General features: G+C 44.8%; 2 protein-coding genes across 2 annotated transcripts in view; one reads left to right on the top strand and one right to left on the bottom strand.

Annotated features, from left to right (window-relative positions):
• LOC120023222 (mitogen-activated protein kinase kinase kinase kinase 5-like) overlaps window positions 1-5,532 on the bottom strand; it is a 142,963-nt gene extending 137,431 nt beyond the window's left edge. Inside the window, exons 1-2 of the mRNA XM_038967263.1 lie at window positions 5,367-5,532; window positions 4,624-4,926 (exon numbers count right to left, since the gene is read on the bottom strand). Coding sequence (XP_038823191.1) covers window positions 4,624-4,731 — 108 coding nt within the window. The 5' untranslated portion in view covers window positions 4,732-4,926; window positions 5,367-5,532. The remainder of the gene's footprint in view (window positions 1-4,623; window positions 4,927-5,366) is intronic.
• Window positions 5,533-6,018: 486 nt separating this feature from the next.
• On the top strand, window positions 6,019-20,975 carry LOC120022993 (atlastin-1-like). The gene is made up of 15 exons (XM_038966944.1): window positions 6,019-6,052; window positions 8,808-9,058; window positions 9,538-9,672; window positions 10,424-10,528; window positions 12,889-12,939; window positions 13,122-13,178; window positions 13,543-13,635; window positions 15,205-15,343; window positions 15,844-15,971; window positions 16,261-16,317; window positions 16,402-16,473; window positions 17,390-17,542; window positions 19,261-19,539; window positions 20,087-20,101; window positions 20,850-20,975. The coding sequence occupies exons 1-15, from the start codon at window positions 6,019-6,021 to the stop codon at window positions 20,973-20,975; spliced, it is 1,695 nt and encodes a 564-aa protein (XP_038822872.1).
• The last annotated feature ends 104 nt before the right edge of the window (window positions 20,976-21,079 follow it).

Here is a 21,079-nt window from a genome sequence, read left to right as displayed (position 1 = left end):
ATCGACATAGGCGTACAGAGGCCCATTATCAGCAACCATCACTCCTGGGTTCCAATGGCACGTTGTGTTAGTTAATCCAAGTTTATCATTTTAAAAAGCCTAACTGATCATTAGAAAAACCTTTTTGCAATTATGTTAGCACAGCTGAAAAATGTTCACAACAACATTCACAACATCTACACTGTATTTCTGATCAATTTAATGTTATTTTAAAGGACAAAAAACACAAGGACATTTCTAAGTGACCCCAAACTTTTGAATGGTAGTGTGTGTGTATACATACAGTTGAATTCAGAAGTTTACATACACCTTAGCCAAACAGATTTCAAACTCAGTATTTCACAATTCCTGACATTTAATCCTAGTAAAGATTCCCTGTTTTAGGTCAGTTAGGAACACCACTTTATTTTAAGAATGTGAAATGTCTGAATAATAGTAGAGAGAATGATGCATTTCAGCTTTTATTTCTTTCATCACATTCCCATTTGGTCAGAAGTTTACATACACTCAATTAGTATTTGGTAGCATTGCCTTTAAATTGTTTAACTTGGATTAAACGTTTCGGGTAGCCTTCCACAAGCTTCCCACAATAAGTTGGGTGAATTTTGGCCCATTCCTCCTGACAGAGCTGGTGTAACCGAGTCAGGTTTGTAGGCCTCCTTGCTCGCACACGCCTTTTCAGTTCTGCCCACAAATTTTCTATAGGATCGAGGTCAGGGCTTTGTGATGGCCACTCCAATACCTTGACTTTGTTGTCCTTAAGCCATTTTGCCACAACTTTGGAAGTATGCTTGGGGTCATTGTCCATTTGGAAGACCCATTGCGACCGAGCTTTTAACTTCCCGACTGATGTCTTGACATGTTGCTTCAATATATCCACAATTTTCCATCCTCATGATGCCATCTATTTTGTGAAGTGCACCAGTCCCTCCTGCAGCAAAGCACCCCCACAACATGATGCTGCCACCCCCGTGCTTCACGGCTGAGATGGTGCTCTTCGGCTTGCAAATCTCCCCCTTTTTCCTCCAAACATAACGATGGTCATTATGGCCAAACAGTTCTATTTTTGTTTCATCAGACCAGAGGATATTTCTCCAAAAAGTACCATCTTTGTCCCCATGTGAAGTTGCAAACCGTAGTCTGGCTTTTTTATGGCGGTTTTGGAGCAGTGGCTTCTTCCTTGCTGAGCGGCCTTTCAGGTTATGTCGATATAGGACTCGTTTTACTGTGGATATAGATACTTTTGTACCTGTTTCCTCCAGCATCCTCCACAAAGTCCTTTGCTGTTGTTCCGGGATTGATTTGCACTTTTCGCACCAAAGTACGTTAATCTCTAGGAGACAGAATGAGTCTCCTTCCTGAGCGGTATGATGGCTGCGTGGTCCCATGGTGTTTATACTTGCGTACTATTGTTTGTACAGATGAACGTGGTACCTTCAGGCGTTTGGAAATTGCTCCCAAGGATGAACCAGACTTGTGGAGGTCTACAATATTTTTTTTGAGGTCTTCACTGATTTATTTTGATGTCACTGATTTTCCCATGATGTCAAGCAAAGAGGCAATGAGTTTGAAGGTAGGCCTTGAAATACATCCACAGGTACACCTCCAATTGAATAAAATTATGTCAATTAGCCTATGAGAAGCTTCTAAAGCCATGACACCATTTTCTGGAATTTTCCAAGCTGTTTAAAGGCACAGTCAACTTAGTGTATGTAAACTTCTGACCCACTGGAATTGTGATACATTGAATTATAAGTGAAATAATTTCTGTAAACAATTGTTGGAAAAATTACTTGTGTCATGCACAAAGTAGATGTCCTAACCGACTTGCCAAAACTATAGTTTGTTAACAAGAAATGTGTGGAGTGGTTGAAAAACGAGTTTTAATGACTCCAACCTCAGTGTATGTAAACACAATAGTATGTGGACACCCATTCAAATTAGCGAATGTGGCTATTTCAGCCACACCGTTGCTGACAGGTATATAAAATCGCGCACACAGCTATTCAATCTACATAGACAAACATTTGCAATAAAATTGCCTTACAATAGAGAGCTCAGGGACTTGACATGGCACCGTCACAGGATGCCACCTTTCCTACAGGTCAGTTTGTCAAACGTCTGCCCTGCTAGAGCTGTAAGTGCTGTTATTGTGAAGTGGAAACGTCTAGGAGCAAAATAACGGCTCAGCCGGGAAGTAGTTGGCCACACAAGCACACAGAACGGGACCGCCGAGTCCTGAAGCGGGTAAAAATCTGTCCTCGGTTGCAACCCTCACTACCAAGTACCAAACTGCCTCTGGAAGCAACTTCAGCACAATAACTGTTCATCAGGAGCTTCATGTAATGGATTTCCATGACAGAGCAGCCTCACACAAGCCTAAAATCACCATGCGCAATACCAAGCATCGGCTGGTGTGGTGTAAAGCTCGCCACCATTGGACGCTGGAGCAGTGGAAATGCGTTCTCTGGAGTGATGAATCACATTTCACCATCTGTTAATCCGATGGACAAATCTGGGTTTGGCGGATGCCAGGAGAACGCTACCTGCCCAACTGCATAGTGCCAACTGTAAAGTTTGGTGGAGGAGGAATAATGGTCTGGGGCTGTTTTTCATGGTTCGGGCCCCTTACTTCCAGTGAAGGGAAATCTTAACACTACAGCATACAATGACATTCTAGACAATTCTAGAGAAAATATATTTCACAGCGATTTAGATGGTACAATGATTTCCTTATCTATTCAGTGCTTGTTTTCTCACAAACTGAAATTGAGCAAACAGTGTAGAATTTTAGCAACCAGTTAATGACAGAGCGATTTCCACTAGATAACTCAGCAACAAAGTCAGAATAGCTGTCCCATTTTGATGCCGCTCCGGCAGGGAGAAATAAATTGGTGAATATCACAGGCAATCACAACACTGGCGGGTAAGTAATACTGTGAAACACTATCATTACACTATTATTGCAAATATATTATGGACATTTTCTGAAATTACAAGTACAATAAATGATTTGTTTTAATTCCTGTGTAGCACTTTTAAGCAAAAGCCATACAACTCTATGCAAAAGGATATTCTCTCTCACAAAAAAACACTTCTAAAAACAAATGTACTTGAAAAGAACGGCAAAGTTTGGTAACAGAATGACAGTTTGTGCTGACCATTCTGTTACCAAACTTCAGTGGTAAAAGTCGTCCTTGTGAATAGAGTTGTTTGGTTGGTTTGACTTCGCAATCGTTGTTTTTTGTTTGGCATACAAACTTCTGAGTCTCAGCAGCACTCTTACCGTGGAATTGCCCTTAGGCTATGTCATACATGACTGAAGCTGGCCCATAAAGGAGGCTATATATCCTACATGACTGAAGCTGGCCCATAAAGGAGGCCATAGATCCTACATGACTGAAGCTGGCCCATAAAGGAGGCCATAGATCCTACATGACTGAAGCTGGCCCATAAAGGAGGCCATAGATCCTACATGACTGAAGCTGGCCCATAAAGGAGGCCATAGATCCTACATGACTGAAGCTGGCCCATAAAGGAGGCCATAGATCCTACATGACTGAAGCTGGCCCATAAAGGAGGCTATAGATCCTACATGACTGAAGCTGGCCCATAAAGGAGGCTATATATCCTACATGACTGAAGCTGGCCCATAAAGGAGGCTATATATCCTACATGACTGAAGCTGGCCCATAAAGGATGCTATATATCCTACATGACTGAAGCTGGCCCATAAAGGAGGCTATATATCCTACATGACTGAAGCTGGCCCATAAAGGAGGCTATATATCCTACATGACTGAAGCTGGCCCATAAAGGAGGTTATATCTCCCAGCTCCTGTATTTGGAACCCAAGACACTAAAGTGATAATGTGGTGGGCAGAAGGTTGACTCAGTAAATGAAAGCCTTGATTGGTAGGTGACTCACCGCTCTAAATAAAGCCTTTTCAAAATGTCACAAGTCAGTTCTCTAAAAGAAAACAGGCAAAAGCGACAGGTGGAGAGAGGATGATAACCTGACCACATACAAAAAAAAAGTGCTTGATAACTAGGCCAGAGGTATACATTTCCCATTGACCTTAAGATGCACAAAGAGTTTAAACAGCTAAAATACTTTGTCATAAAGATGAGCATTACCTGTGGTTCCCATTCAACTCCATTCTAAAACGCAAATGCCCCTGTAACACAAACTACTATTGGCAAACTGACAACAACAAAGGTTCTGCGCATTGAATATCATAAGGTGAATGCACCAATTTGTAAGTCGCTCTGGATAAGAGCGTCTGCTAAATGACTTAAATGTAAATGTAATTGAATCAAGGTGTTAGTAGACACTAGAGCATACATACCACTATGCATAACTTTACTCACATCTTGGACATAAAAGCAAAACACATTGAGAGAGAATTGAACTATGGGCCTGGAGGAGACACACCTTTACAACTTAATGCGAGTCCTCTCAACCGGTTTCAATAGGACTTAGCTATGGTATAGGGATCTCGTGTCTTCCAACAGGTGGGGGGGGGTGGTTGTTTTGGTAAGACACGGATCTAAATTCGGAAACACCGAAATCTGCTACTGCTGTTCATTCAGTTTGAAGGTAGAAAGGAAGAAAAAAAATACCTTGTATACGTCTCCATATGTGCCGCTCCCAACTCGTTGAATAAGCTCGAAATCCTGCTGTGGGTTTTTTCTTTGAATTTCTCCACTAGGTCTAGAAAAGTTATCCATGGCAGCTAGCTAACTGGCTGGATATTTTATTAACACCTAGCTACTCCACTTTACATTTAGCAAGTTAGCTTGTGCAAATACACGTCAGTATCATTCAATGAGGAGTAACGTTACTGTTACTTCAAGTGGTGATCATTTGCTTATTCTCAAAAGCTGCAGAAGTGTTGCTTCCAAGTCTGGCTTCTGGTCCATTTCCTGCCGTTGAGACAGAGTAGAAAATAATAGTTAGTAAACCTCTAGCTAATAGGTAGCTACAAACAACCACAGACATGATTTCAGAAGTCATTTAAGAATCAACATATTTGATGTCTGGCCGGCTAACGTTAGTTTGAGGCTAGCTAACTAACTTGCAAGCTAACTAGTTAGCTACGAAAAAATGTGCAGAAACTATGGATTGATAATTGAATCCAGCTATATAAATACAATGATTAACCCTCTGTAACGTTAGAGAGTAAGTCAAGTTAGCTACTTACACTGTAGCTAGATAACTACCAGGGCAATGTTTTTCAAACGTAGTTAAATTGACATAATTAAATTATCCAAAGCTAACATTACAGTAGCCATCTAGCTAACGTTAAGTGGTTAGCTGGCTAGCGAACGTTAATCCAAAACAGTAGCTAGGTTGGCGAACTTACCATTTACTCCATATAAATTACACATACGAAAGGCATATGTTAAATTTGGCAATATTATGGTGTGAAAATTCCCTTTCTTCCAAAACATAAATTAAATGTTCCTATTCAGAGAAAGTGTAAACTTCTGCTGGCAGGTCACTCTCCCTCAAACAACCGCAAGCACAGCTTGTGCTCCAACACCAACCTGACGGTCTCATATCCTCCTGTTGACAACACGACATGCTACTAACTAGTGAAAACGTACTTTATGTCACCCCATGCATTCAACTGTAAAGGGTACCTACCGACTTCACAAGAAAACAATAACAACTAACATAATTTAATCGATTAAAATGCTATTGAAATCTTTTTTTTTTTTTATCAAGACGTAATTAATCTCTTGTCTGTTAAATGATGTGCAACTACCGCCACCTAGCGATGTAAACAAGCAAGCAACTGTAACCACAAACGTCCAGAAAAACAAAACATCAAAACAGCACCCCCTTGCAATTTATACAAATACTGCACACCCAACTCCCCGTCGGCTTCAGCGTCCTCTCTTTTATGAGCATCCTCCTCGGTGTCGGTTTTGAAGAGGTCCTCCCTTTAGCTCCCGTGTCTACATGACAGCCGCGTAGGTTCTCACGTACAGTCAACAGAAAGGAACAACACCATGGCGAGAAACCGTAAAGACAGAGACAGCTGGGGTGAGTGGTTAATCATTATGAAGATGACTAAATTGGTCCTCTGTAGACGCACATATAAAAAAAAGAGGTGCGCTATTTAGCCTATTTAATGTAGCCTAGGCTAGGGAGAGTCTCAGCAATGCAGCTGATCAGATGTTTGTGCATGAATAATGATGGGACAGTCGTTGTAATTTGCATGTTGTTGTCAGAACAAACCGTTACATCTATTGAATGTTCAACAATCGCAAAAACGCTGGCCTGGACCAGACCCAACCAAGCCCCGTTCAGCTGATCAACTCATATAAACCAAGGCCAAGCGTCTATTCTATTCACTCTAGTCTACAGGCCAGTGGATCGTCTGTCTGAGCATCCTCATCCCCACACCCTTTAGAATGATTACGGCACACAATAACGAACGACAGCAATAAAAACACAACGCTAGAATTAACCAGTGTTAGAGAGATTTGATTTACAGGCCCTTACACAAAAACCTGTCAAGGCGGTGCGGCTATAGGGGGTATGGGTTAGCTATAGGGGGTATGGGTGGACCTGAGGCAAACAGATGGCATCATCCTCAGCATTACATTTCACTCAGCTACTGTATGTATGTCGCTGGTTTCTGATTGGTGTTCATCTCATATCTGTTTATCAAACACCAATTGTGCCATACCGTTTGGGTCTGTTATCACATAGTTAAAATGAGCTTGTTTACAACCGTCATCATTAAACATACTAAGAGCCATAGACGTCACCAGAACCCTGCTATATCGTCTATGCTAAGAGCTGCCAGACATTCAACATAATGTAGCCTATTGTGATTGCTAGAATGACTGGGTTGGAAGCTATAGAGTGACATAGAATGTTGTTTTTCTATTATCAACGAGAGTTGAGCAGCAATGAGCATTGACCCAGTACATGTACAGAGTAGACCGAGACTCTGCTGATGTCTGAAGCTGCTCTGGAGCAGGAGTCAAGGAACAGCTAGTTTGGAAGTTGGGATTGTGTCCCAAATGACACCCTTTTCCCTATATAGTGCACTACGTTTGACCAGGGGCCCATGTCTCAAATGGCACCCTATATAGTTCACTACTTTTGACCAGGAGCCTATGTCTCAAATGGCACCCTATTCCCTATATAGTGCGCTACATAATAGTGAGCCATTTGGGATGAGGCGTTGATGTGGAGATACCTGTTATTTTAGGACAGGCTTTGCTTTTGGCCTTTTTTTTAGTGAGAGAATAAATAAATGCCCCAGTCCAGACCTGAGGATGACAGGACTGTTTATGTGATTAACTCTGTTCTGTATTCTGCGTTCATTTTGTTTTTGAATGCCCCAAAATGGTCTCTTCCTTTATCACCTACAATATTAGTCCGTTTTGTATTAATGAGACGTGCTATGTTTATTTTTTATGTCATCTTATACAAATGCAGAAATAGAGCTTGGAGTGTTGTGGGTGATAAGATATATTCTTAGACAGTAGGCTGTTCCATTTATCAACTCTTCTCTGTGTTAACAGCCTGCTAACACAACACATTACTTCAAGGGGAGAAAATGATTCAATGTTGTCTATTGTTAACCACACACACACCGAAAGATAGACAGCCACCATATCGTGACTGTGTGCTCCTCAGTCTTCTCCCTGTTAGCAGAGTAGCTAGGATTTTGCGGCCTACACAGCCATTAGGCCTCTGGAGACTGTGAAGAGGCAGACTGAGTCACTGCCTTCCTGGAAAGGAAAGCTCTCTGTCTCGCTCTCTCCCTCTGTCTCTCTCTCTGTCTCTCTCTCTGTCTCTCTCTCTCTCTGTCTCTCTCTCTCTCTCTCTCTGTCTCTCTCTCTCTCGCTCTCTCTCTCTCTGTCTGTCTCTCTATCTCTCTCTCTCTCTCTGTCTCTCTCTCTCTCTCTCTCTCTCTCTCTCTCTCTGTCTCTCTGTCTCTCTGTCTCTCTGTCTCTCTGTCTCTCTCTCTGTCTCTCTCTCTGTCTATGTCTCTCTCTGTCTCTCTCTCTCTCTGTCTCTCTGTCTCTCTCCCTCCCTCTGTCTCTCTGTCTCTCTCTCACTGTCTCTCGCTCTGTCTCTCTCACTGTCTCTCTCACTGTCTCTCTCTCTTTCTCAACCCACATCCTCTGTTCTGAACCAATGCTTAACTTGAATCATTACTGGATTTAACATCTCGCTCAGCTACAGTATGTTGGCGTCCCAAACGGCACCCTATTCCCTACATAGTGCACTACTTTTGACCAGGGCCCACTCTATATAGGGAATAGGATGCCACTTGGGATGCAGTTATTTTGTGATGAGATGATACTGGTCTGTTAACCACCGGGGTAGATAGCTGTTATGGTATTAACAAGCCTTTAACACTACTTGTCATTATGAAAAAGTTATTGACATATCCGGATTTTAATTCAATTCACAAAAACATTTTTTGTGCGCTTTGATGGCATCATCTTTTTCAGTTTATTCCTCCTCCCTCTGGATATTGGCGTTAAGTCTGTCTCCATTTTCCCTTTAACCCTGAGGAAGGTACTGGGTGCTGAAACATTGGTTCCTCAATAAATCATTGGGGAGTATTATAGTGTGAGTATGTGGTCCAAACGGCTCCCTATTTAGTGCACTACTTTTGAACAGGACCCATAGGGTAGTGCACTATATAGGGCTCTTAGATCTCTGGTCAAACGTACACTACATAGGAAATATGGAGCCATTTCAGACGCACTTCAGAGCATTATAGGATGTGCAACATTCTTTAATTTGTACCTCCCGTGTCATGTGACAGGGTCCTTCACAGACAAAGCCACCTACGACTGGAGCTCAGAGGAGGAGGAGCCTGATGGAAGGGCGCGGCCCATCCAGGTGCTTGTTGTCAAGGACGACCACACCTTTGAGTTGGACGAGGCGGCGCTGAGCCGGATCCTATTGGCCGAAGAGGTCCACAACAGGGAAGTGGTGGCCATATCTGTGGCCGGGGCGTTCCGCAAGGGCAAGTCCTTCCTCATGGACTTCATGCTGCGTTACATGTACAGCCAGGTGAGTTCAAAGGTCATGCTTGTGTAAATGGTGGGGATCGGTAACCTCCCTCCTCAGCTTGAAATGTCTCCATCCATGTTGCCGAAATGCTAGCTTTTTAATGGCTTAGTTGGCTAAGACATTAGGAAGGTCACTTGTGTTTGTGTGAGAGAGGTCCAGAGATCCAGTCTCTGTGTGAGCTGGTGAGGAAGGAAGCAACACTGTTAAATGACGCCTGTCACACCTGGCTTTTGGGATTGTCTTGTGTTCATATCTCTTGACCCGGCTATGACCCATCCCTCAGCATGTAAGAGACCCTCTGTAAATCAACTTTGCATCACTGTTGCTGCATTGACATAATGTGATGATTAAGGTTATGATGTGTCTTACTGTTTTAAGGTTTGTGACTAATATGGTAGCATCAGGATTGGGTCCAAGAAGCTTCGATCTGTGTTGTATTTCTCGCCTGAATCAGTCTGTATCTAATCTAATGTCCCCAGGCGTCTGAGGAGTGGCTGGGGGAGTCAGAGGAGCCTCTGACAGGGTTCTCCTGGAGGGGTGGATCTGAGAGGGAGACCACCGGCATTCAGATCTGGAGCGAAGTCTTCCTGGTGGACAAGCCAGATGGACGCAAGGTATCAGATCCTCACCTTTGACCTGTATTCAAGGGGCCACGTCTCAAATGGCACCCTATTTCCTACATAGTGCACTAAATTAGACCCTAATCCCTACATAGTGCACAACTTTAGACCCTATTCCCTTCATACTACACTACTTTAGACCCTAATCCCTACATAGTGCACAACTTTAGACCCTATTCCCTTCATACTACACTACTTTAGACCCTAATCCCTACATAGTGCACTACTTTTGACTCGGAGACCCATGGGTAGATTCTGTATAACGACTCCAGTTAGAGGCCCAATCTGTGATATTTACAGACGTTTTTTGGTCCATCTTATTAATCAGGGATGGGCCCGCTCAGCAGAACTCAGCCAGGGTCTCAACTTACTGTTGTGAGTTAGTAGAATACAACAAGGTACAATTTGTAAACGTGGTTGTGCATCATCAGTTGTTCTCTTGTTGTCAGTCACTTAATTAGCTAACATGTCAGCCAACGTGTTTTTGATTGGTAAGTTAGTCTAGCAGCCAGCTATCTAAACCTGTAGTAATTATGCAAATATTTCTCTCCACCCTGTTGCAAAAAGGTGTAGAATTGCAGGAAATTAGTTATAAAATTGCTAAATCTTCACTCCGCCACATGGCAAAATGTGTAGAATTGCAGGTAAATGAACTTGTAAATCTTCAGTTTTGTCTCTCCAGTTAAACTGTAATACCATTAACACTGATGAATGAAGAGTTCTGTTCTCCTGTCTCGTCCCTCAGGTGGCCGTTCTACTGATGGATACCCAGGGAACGTTTGACAGCCAGTCGACGTTGAGGGATTCAGCCACTGTGTTCGCACTAAGCACCATGATCAGCTCCATGCAGGTACAATACAGTGGCTTTGGCCCTAACGACCCCACTGTTTGATCAGATACAGTGGCTTTGGCCCTAACGACCCCACTGTCTTAACAGGTACAGTGGCTTTGGCCCTAACGACCCCACTGTCTTAACAGATACAGTGGCTTTGGCCCTAACGACCCCACTGTCTTAACAGATACAGTGGCTTTGGCCCTAACGACCCCACTGTCTTAACAGATACAGTGGCTTTGGCCCCTAACGACCCCACTGTCTTAACAGATACAGTGGCTTTGGCCCCTAACGACCCCACTGTCTTAACAGATACAGTGGCTTTGGCCCCTAACGACCCCACTGTTTGATCAGATACAGTGGCTTTGGCCCCTAACGACCCCACTGTCTTAACAGGTACAGTGGCTTTGGCCCTAACGACCCCACTGTCTTAACAGGTACAGTGGCTTTGGCCCTAACGACCCCACTGTCTTAACAGGTACAGTGGCTTTGGCCCTAACGACCCCACTGTCTTAACAGGTACAATGGCTTTGGCCCTAACGACCCCACTGTCTTAAGAGATACAGTGCTTTGGCCCTAACGACCCCACTGTCTTAACAGGTACAGTGGCTTTGGCCCTAACGACCCCACTGTCTTAACAGGTACAGTGGCTTTGGCCCTAACGACCCCACTGTCTTAACAGGTACAGTGGCTTTGGCCCTAACGACCCCACTGTCTTAACAGGTACAGTGGCTTTGGCCCTAACGACCCCACTGTCTTAACAGGTACAATGGCTTTGGCCCTAACGACCCCACTGTCTTAAGAGATACAGTGCTTTGGCCCTAACGACCCCACTGTCTTAACAGGTACTATGGCTTTGGCCCTAACTACCCCACTGTCTTAACAGGTACAGTGGCTTTGGCCCTAACGACCCCACTGTCTTAACAGGTACAGTGGCTTTGGCCCTAACGACCCCACTGTTTGATCAGATACAGTGGCTTTGGCCCTAACGACCCCACTGTCTTAACAGGTACAGTGGCTTTGGCCCTAACGACCCCACTGTCTTAACAGGTACAGTGGCTTTGGCCCTAACGACCCCACTGTCTTAACAGGTACAGTGGCTTTGGCCCCTAACGACCACACTGTCTTAACAGGTACAGTGGCTTTGGCCCCTAACGACCACACTGTCTTAACAGGTACAGTGGCTTTGGCCCTAACGACCCCACTGTTTGATCAGATACAGTGGCTTTGGCCCCTAACGACCCCACTGTTTGATCAGATACAGTGGCTTTGGCCCCTAACGACCCCACTGTCTTAACAGATACAGTGGCTTTGGCCCCTAACGACCCCACTGTTTGATCAGATACAGTGGCTTTGGCCCCTAACGACCCCACTGTCTTAACAGGTACAGTGGCTTTGGCCCTAACGACCCCACTGTCTTAACAGGTACAGTGGCTTTGGCCCTAACGACCCCACTGTCTTAACAGGTACAGTGGCTTTGGCCCTAACGACCCCACTGTCTTAACAGGTACAATGGCTTTGGCCCTAACGACCCCACTGTCTTAAGAGATACAGTGCTTTGGCCCTAACGACCCCACTGTCTTAACAGGTACAGTGGCTTTGGCCCTAACGACCCCACTGTCTTAACAGGTACAGTGGCTTTGGCCCTAACGACCCCACTGTCTTAACAGGTACAGTGGCTTTGGCCCTAACGACCCCACTGTCTTAACAGGTACAGTGGCTTTGGCCCTAACGACCCCACTGTCTTAACAGGTACAATGGCTTTGGCCCTAACGACCCCACTGTCTTAAGAGATACAGTGCTTTGGCCCTAACGACCCCACTGTCTTAACAGGTACTATGGCTTTGGCCCTAACTACCCCACTGTCTTAACAGGTACAGTGGCTTTGGCCCTAACGACCCCACTGTTTGATCAGATACAGTGGCTTTGGCCCTAACGACCCCACTGTCTTAACAGGTACAGTGGCTTTGGCCCTAACGACCCCACTGTCTTAACAGGTACAGTGGCTTTGGCCCTAACGACCCCACTGTCTTAACAGGTACAGTGGCTTTGGCCCCTAACGACCACACTGTCTTAACAGGTACAGTGGCTTTGGCCCCTAACGACCCCACTGTCTTAACAGGTACAGTGGCTTTGGCCCTAACGACCCCACTGTTTGATCAGATACAGTGGCTTTGGCCCCTAACGACCCCACTGTCTTAACAGATACAGTGGGTTTGGTCCTAACGACTCCACTGTCTTAACAGATAGTGGCTTTGGCCCCTAGCGACCACACTGTCTTTGAACATAAATAATGACACTGCTTAGAGACCTTGACAACGGTAGATCTTCTGTGCCAAAAACATGTTGAAGTAGAAAAGTTGAATCTCATTTCCCAGGTGTACAACATCTCCCAGAATGTCCAGGAGGATGATCTACAACACTTGCAGGTACAGTAGACGGATTGATTCCATCACCTACAATATCACTGAGGTCTTTCCCTGTGGAGACATTCAGATAGATAATGACTCTAAAAATGAGCCGTTTTTTTCTAAACACTTTTTAAACGCCTGATTGTGATCAATTTGATTGAATTTTTTTTCTTCTCCTCTCTCTTTGTGTTGTTTCGTAGCTCTTCACTGAGTATGGCAGACTGGCTATGGAGGAAACTTTCCTTAAACCATTCCAGGTAGGACGTTCTCTCCTTTCTGTTATTCAGTTGTAGGCTTGTGCAACCAGACTGACCGAGAGATCAGGGTGGTTTAACGAGGCTGATTCAGTTTACCAGAAGGCTGGTTTAACGAGGCTAATTCAGTTTACCAGAAGACTGGTTTAACGAGGGTAATTCAGTTTACCAGAAGACTGGTTTAACAAGGCTGGTTTAACAAGTATGATTCAGTTTACCAGAAGGCTGGTTTAACGAGGCTGATTCACCAGAGCAGGAATTATTTAGGTCCTATTTACTTTGGTAGCTCAGAGACTTTCCTTGCTAATGCTTTGCCACACTGCACCGTAACTTAGTGAAGCTATGTCTGTATTGTGTATTGTTCCAGTCCATGATATTCCTGGTCCGGGATTGGAGTTTTCCCTACGAGTTTGGCTATGGGCAGGAAGGAGGCATGAAGTTCCTGGAGAAAAGACTCAAGGTCAGAGGTCACAGATGAACAATGATTATAGTGGTTCATATAAAGATAACAACAACAAGAGTTATATTAACACAGTGGTGTTACTTGAAACTAAAAGGCTGCTATTTATGCGACATGATCATGTTAGTTAAAATAATGATAATAATAATAATAATAGTACTGATGATAATAATAATACTGATTATAATACAATTAATAACGATTATAATGAATATAAAGATAATGATTATAAGGAGAATAATAATAACGACAATGATTATATCGATAATGATTATAAAGATAATAATAATAACGATAATGATTATAAGGATAATAATAACGATAATGGTTATAATGATAATGATAATAATGATTATAACGATAATGATTATAATGATGTAAATAGTAATATAAGAAGACACTTTAATCCAAACAAACATACAGATCCCCCTAATCCTCTGCAGGAATTGAACCCATGACCTTGGATTTGGTAGCAGTACCCTGTTACCAACTGAGCTTGTGTTTGTGTCTGTGGTTGTGCGGTTGTGTGTCTGTGGATGCGTGTTGTGTGTCTGGTTGTGCGGTTGTGTGTCTGTGGTTATGCGGTTGTGTGTCTGTGGTTGTGTGTTTGTGTCCGTGGTTATGCGGTTGTGTGCCTGTGGTTGCGTGTTTGTGTCCGTGGTGATGCGGTTGTGTGCCTGTGGTTGCGTGTTTGTGTCCGTGGTTGTGCGGTTGTGTGTCTGTGGTTATGCGGTTGCGTGTTTGTGTCCGTGGTTGTGCGGTTGTGTGTCTGTGGTTGCGTGTTGTGTGTCCGTGGTTGTGCGGTTGTGTGTTTGTGTCCGTGGTTGTGCGGTTGTGTGTCTGTGGTTGCGTGTTGTGTGTCCGTGGTTGTGCGGTTGTGTGTCTGTGGTTGCGTGTTGTTTGTCTGTGGTTGTTCGGTTGCGTGTTTGTGTCCGTGGTTGTGCGGTTGTGTGTCTGTGGTTGCGTGTTGTGTGTCCGTGGTTGTGCGGTTGTGTGTCTGTGGTTGCGTGTTGTGTGTCTGTGGTTGTGCGGTTGTGTGTCTGTGGTTGCGTGTTGTGTGTCTGTGCTTGTGCGTTTGTGTGTCTGTGGTTGCGTGTTGTGTGTCTGGTTGTGCGGTTGTGTGTCTGTGGTTGTGCGGTTGTGCGTCTGTGGTTGTGTGTCTGTGGTTGTGCGGTTGTGTGTCTGTGGTTGCGTGTTGTGTGTCTGTGGTTGCGTGTTGTGTGTCTGTGGTTGTGCGGTTGTGTGTCTGTGGTTGTGCGGTTGTGTGTCTGTGGTTGTGCGGTTGTGTGTATGTGGTTGTGCGGTTGTGTGTATGTGGTTGTGCGGTTGTGTGTCTGTGGTTGTGCGGTTGTGTGTCTGTGGTTGTGCGGTTGTGTGTCTGTGGTTGTGCGGTTGTGTGTCTGTGGTTGCGTGTTGTGTGTCTGTGGTTGCGTGTTGTGTGTCTGTGGTTGTGCTGTTGTGTGTCTGTGGTTGTGCTGTTGTGTGTCTGTGGTTGCGTGTTGTGTGTCTGTGGTTGCGTGTTGTGTGTCTGTGGTTATGTGGTTGTGTGTCTGTGGTTGCGTGTTGTAGATCTCAGAGAATCAACACGAGGAGCTGCAGAACGTTCGTAAACACATCCACTCCTGCTTCACCAACATCTCCTGCTTCCTGATGCCCCACCCCGGACTCAAAGTGGCCACCAACCCTAACTTCGACGGCAGACTCAAAGGTACAATACATATTTTGTCATCTTGGTGGTTTTAAAACAAACACAACACACTTTGTGATGACAACACAACAGACTAATCCCATTGATGAAATTAAACACAACAGACTAATCCCATTGATGAATTTAAACACAACAGACTAATCCCATTGATGAAATTAAACAACAGACTAATCCCATTGATGAATTTAAACACCACAGAACGTTGATTAATTTAAACACAAAACACAGACTAATCCCATTTATGAATTTAAACATACTTTGGGGTGATTGGTCATGTTCCTGTAAAATGAAATCGTATCAAATGAACATCTAACTTTAAATTATTTTTTACCTTTATTTAACTAGGCAAGTCAGCTAAGAACAAACTCTTATTTTCTTATTTAGTTAATGTTGCCTCTCCTTAACTTGTGTGCAAATGGTCGCTGGTTCAAGCCCAGCTCGAGGCAGGATAGGCAACCCTACCACTCTCCTAATCTCATTTCTCCCTGACCTGTGTTTAGAGATCGACCGTGAGTTCATCAACAACCTGCAGATCCTGGTCCCGTGGCTTCTGAGTCCCAAGAACCTGGATGTCAAGGAGATCAACGGCAGCAACATCACCTGCAGAGGCCTGCTGGAGTACTTCAAGGTCCGGGGGTCTATCGATTTTTAGCCCGGTTCCAGATCTGTTTGTGCTGTCTTGCCAAGTCCTATGGTTGTTGTCAGAAGTTAACAAGACAGCACAAATAGATCTGGGACCAGGCTACTCAACTTTTGTTAGGTTTAGGTTAGGTTTAGGTTAGGTTTAGGTTAGGTTAAACAATGTGCATCAACAGATGTTCACAATGGAGTGAATGCTTCAACCAACCAGTGAATATAATGATATTGAAATGTTGAGTAATGTCGGTGTTTGTTGATGACGACCCCCCCCCACCCAGGCATACATCAAAATCTACCAGGGGGAGGAGCTGCCACACCCAAAATCCATGCTGCAGGTACCAATGTCTTGTGTTGTATACTTTCTTCCATCATTATAATCCATTATTACCTGATGAAAATAACCGTGTGGTGTTCCTCAGGCCACAGCAGAGGCCAACAACCTGGCAGCAGTGGCAGCAGCCAGGGACCTGTACAACAAGAAGATGGAGCAGGTGACAAGGCAGGGCTGTATTCTGTTACGGTTTTATCCGGGCTTATCTCCAATTCTAATGCTGCTGCCTATCTGAGACCTACTGTTGTCCTGAGACCTACTGTTGTCCAGAGACCTACTGTTGTCCAGAGACCTACTGTTGTCCAGAGACCTACTGTTGTCCAGAGACCTACTGTTGTCCAGAGACCTACTGTTGTCCAGAGACCTACTGTTGTCCAGAGACCTACTGTTGTCCAGAGGCCTACTGTTGTCCAGAGGCCTACTGTTGTCCAGAGGCCTACTGTTGTCCAGAGGCCTACTGTTGTCCAGAGGCCTACTGTTGTCCAGAGGCCTACTGTTGTCCAGAGGCCTACTGTTGTCCAGAGGCCTACTGTTGTCCAGAGGCCTACTGTTGTCCAGAGGCCTACTGTTGTCCAGAGGCCTACTGTTGTCCAGAGGCCTACTGTTGTCCAGAGGCCTACTGTTGTCCAGAGGCCTACTGTTGTCCTGAGACTAACTGTTGTCCTGAGACTAACTGTTGTCCTGAGACTAACTGTTGTCCAGAGACTAACTGTTGTCCTGAGACTAACTGTTGTCCAGAGACCTACTGTTGCCCAGAGACCTGCTGTTGCCCAGAGACCTGCTGTTGCCCAGAGACCTGCTGTTGCCCAGAGACCTGCTGTTGTCCAGAGACCTGCTGTTGTCCAGAGACCTGCTGTTGTCCAGAGACCTGCTGTTGTCCAGAGACCTGCTGTTGTCCAGAGACCTGCTGTTGTCCAGAGACCTACTGTTGTCCTGAGACCTACTGTTGTCCGCCCCTCCCCCCCAACCAATAGTCATTCTCCTGAAGAGTGAATACTCAATTTCACCCCTCCTCAACCTCTCCCCCCTCTCTCTCCTCCCCCTTTCTCTCTCCTCCATTCCTCCTCTCTCCCCAGGTGTGTGGTGGGGACCGGCCCTTCCTGGCCCCAGCAGAGCTCCAGGCCAGACACAGTGACATCAGAGAGGAAGCCCTCCAGGTGTTCCGGGGGGTCAAGAAGATGGGAGGGGAGGAGTTCAGCCGACGCTACCTGTTACAGCTGGAGGGAGAGGTATGTCACAGGAAGCACAGGTGGGATCTGAACCCCCTGTCTCTCGCTCGGGAAACAAACATCTTTCTTATAACCATTAACCCAATAGGAAATTCCCTCTTTGGTGGTATGTTACAGGTGGGATCTGAACCCCTGTCTCTCGTTGGGGTTGTTGGCTCTCGACCTACTTTGCACACCTTTGATCATTGTTCTTTAACAAGCTCGTTCAAGTTCCTGGCGGAGCGTTGATGGACAGCAATCTTCAAGTCACGCAATCTCTAAGTAATTTATTCCTTAGCCACTCCACTGTAGCTTTGACTGTGTGCTTCGTTGTCATGTTGAAAGGTGAACTTCCGTCCCAGTTTCAGCTTTCTCGCAGAGGGCAGCAGCATTTCCTCAAGGACTTTTTCTGTACATTGCTACATTATAGTTTCCTGTTCTATCTTGATCAGAAACTTCTCCATAACATGGTGCTGCCACCACCATGCTTCACAGTAGGGATGGTGTTCATTGGGGGATGTGCCGTGTTGGATTTGCGCCAGACGTAACGCTTTGCATTTAGGCCAAAAGGTTCAGTTCTTGTTTCTTCAGACCACTAAACTTTTTGCCATAAAGCTAAAGAATCTCCTTAGTGTTTTATTTTTTATTTAAAAAATGTTGTTTCATCCTTCAAACAGGATTCAAGGTGTGCTTTCTGGAGTAATGGCTTCCTTCGGGGCCACGCTACTATACATGGCAGACATTGTTGTCACGTGCACACTGTGACCAGTCGTGGAAATAAAAGCCTGTAGCTCTTTCCAAGTTGCCATTGAACTCTTAGTAGCCTCTCTCTGATCAGTCTCCTACTGGCTCAACAATGTGTAACTGATGTGAAATGGCTAGCTAGTTAGCGGTGGTGCGCGCTAATAGCGTTTCAATCGGTGACGTCACTCGCTTTGAGACCTTGAAGTAGTGGTTCCCCTACTTCCCCCGCGGCTTTTGTGGAGCGATGGGTAACGATGCTTCGTGGGTGACTGTTGTTGTGTGCAGAGGGTCCCTGGGTCGGGGCGAGGGGACGGACTAAAGTTATACTGTTACACATGCAGGTCGGAGCGACGACCTGACAACCTGACCTAGGCAGGGTCTTGGTAGTGCCATACACCTTCCGTTTCTTAATAATCGTCTTTACCAAGGGATATTCAAGGCCTTTGAAATCATTTTATACACATCCGATTTCGGCCTTAACACAACTTTGTCCTGGGATTCTTTTGAACGCTCCTTGGTGCTCATGGTTTGAAGTGTCTGCTTTGCAATTCACTACCCAGCAGAGGGAACCTTCTTCTTCTTTGGTATTATGGCGGTCAGCAAGCAAACAAAATATTCTAACCCTGTTACCCATTAGAACTTCCCCACTAATAGAGGGAACCTACAGGAACTGATGAATTTAACTTTCCTTTATGATTGTGTTTTTTTTTTGCGTATTTTTGTGTATTTGAACGTGTCGTTTTAAATGTGTATATTGTATGTCTCTGTGTATTGTGTTCACAGGACTCACCTGGAAATGAGACCCTCTGTCTCAATGTTGACTTCCTGTTCAAATAAAAGGTCCAAAATGTATATAACATAAAGACTACGGGTCAATCGGAAATGACCTTTTTAAATTAAAATTCTGCCGTAGCGCGGATCTTCAGAGCAGATTGAATGGACCCCCCCCCCCCACCACCACTGTGGTAATTCCCCTATAACCAACTCTGTTCCAGGTGGACGAGGTGTTCAACCAGTACATCAAGCACAACGACTCCAAGAACATATTCCACGCCGCCCGCACCCCGGCCACGCTGTTCGTGGTCATCTTCATCATGTACGTGGCGGCGGGGATCACGGGCTTCGTGGGGGTGGACATCATCGCCAGCGTGTGTAACATGATTCTGGGCCTGACGCTGATCACCCTGTGTACCTGGGCCTATATACGTTACTCCGGGGAGTACCGAGAGCTGGGCCAGGTCATCGACCAGGTGGCTGGAGCACTCTGGGACCAGGTAGGTCCCCAGACCTGGGCTATGCCCAAATTGTATTTTATTCTATATTTTAGTGTATAGCCAGAGGTACGGTGTCCATTTTTAGGATATCCTCAGTCTCATACCTCACCCCGTCCATTGTGTTAAATCTCACTCCTTCTTGAAGGGATTGAGTCAAAGAAGGAAAAGGAATGACTCAAGGAAGGATTGAGGCTGAGGATGTCCTAAAATGGACACCGTACATACGCTCTATGACAATGTGCGTTATCATATCAATGTGTGTACCATAAAGGGATTAAAAGTTTATGGACTCTTAAACCAGAAGGATCCTCAGTTTTAACTAGAGATGTTGTGTATAAGTAAGCTATAGAGCATTTAAACCACTAGGTGGCGACATACAACACATTTTACTGTGTTGAACAATCTAGAAATAATCGCAACATGTTGTCTTTAGAGTTGGAGCTGAAGAAAACATTTCAAACATGTAAATATTTCAATTACATTTGATTTATTTTAAATGATTTGTCTAAGACCTGTGTTTATGTTTTTCCTCTATGTTTTGCAACAGGGAAGCACAAATGAGGTGAGTGGGGAGTTGTGCTCTGTCAGTCAGTGTTAGGCCATAGAGATAAAAAGAGAACTCCAGATGGATAAAACTACCTATACCACAGATGGTATAGGTCCTACTGGATGTTTCAATCCATCTCTATGGTATAGGTCCCTACTGGATGTTTCAATCCATCTCTATGGTATAGGTCCCTACTGGATGTTTCAATCCATCTCTATGGTATAGGTCCCTACTGGATGTTTCAATCCATCTCTATGGTATAGGTCCCTACTGGATGTTTCAATACATCTCTATGGTATAGGTCCCTACTGGATGTTTCAATCCATCTCTATGGTATAGGTCCCTACTGGATGTTTCAATCCATCTCTATGGTATAGGTCCCTACTGGATGTTTCAATCCATCTCTATGGTATAGGTCCCTACTGGATGTTTCAATCCATCTCTATGGTATAGGTCCCTACTGGATGTTTCAATCCATCTCTATGGTATAGGTCCCTACTGGATGTTTCAATCCATCTCTATGGTATAGGTCCTACTGGATGCATTCCAATATTGGTTAGTCTGAAATGCACCCTCTTCCTCTCCTGTTGTTCACAGGTTCTGTAGAAGGCTAAATGTTGTCTAGGAAGTGCCGTTTCTGTATCTAGACACATTTGGAACCAATGATCTTGAGGATTCTGACAATTATTTATTTAAAATGCCCTCTCTTCTTGGCCAGATAGTTACGATCCCTCTTCTCATTTCCTCCTCCTTTTTTCCCCAGGCGCTGTATAAGCTGTATAACGCTGCAGCCAATCACGGGCACCTGTACCACCATGCGTTCTCTGGTCCCCAGGCCCCCGAAGAAGAGGGGGAGGCCCCCGATAAACCCACCAGGAAGAGGAACTGACTGGGTGACCTGATTGGCTAGAGCACAGCAGGGACTGCTGGGTACCTCTTAAGTAGCATGATGGACAGAGAGGAGGGAAGCAGGGGGAAGCATCCTCATCCGAA

Source organism: Salvelinus namaycush, chromosome 28 (assembly GCF_016432855.1).
Source record: "Salvelinus namaycush isolate Seneca chromosome 28, SaNama_1.0, whole genome shotgun sequence".
Taxonomy (NCBI): domain Eukaryota; kingdom Metazoa; phylum Chordata; class Actinopteri; order Salmoniformes; family Salmonidae; genus Salvelinus; species Salvelinus namaycush.
Note: the sequence above shows the minus strand (reverse complement) of the source record. Positions and strands in the feature narration are given on the sequence as shown.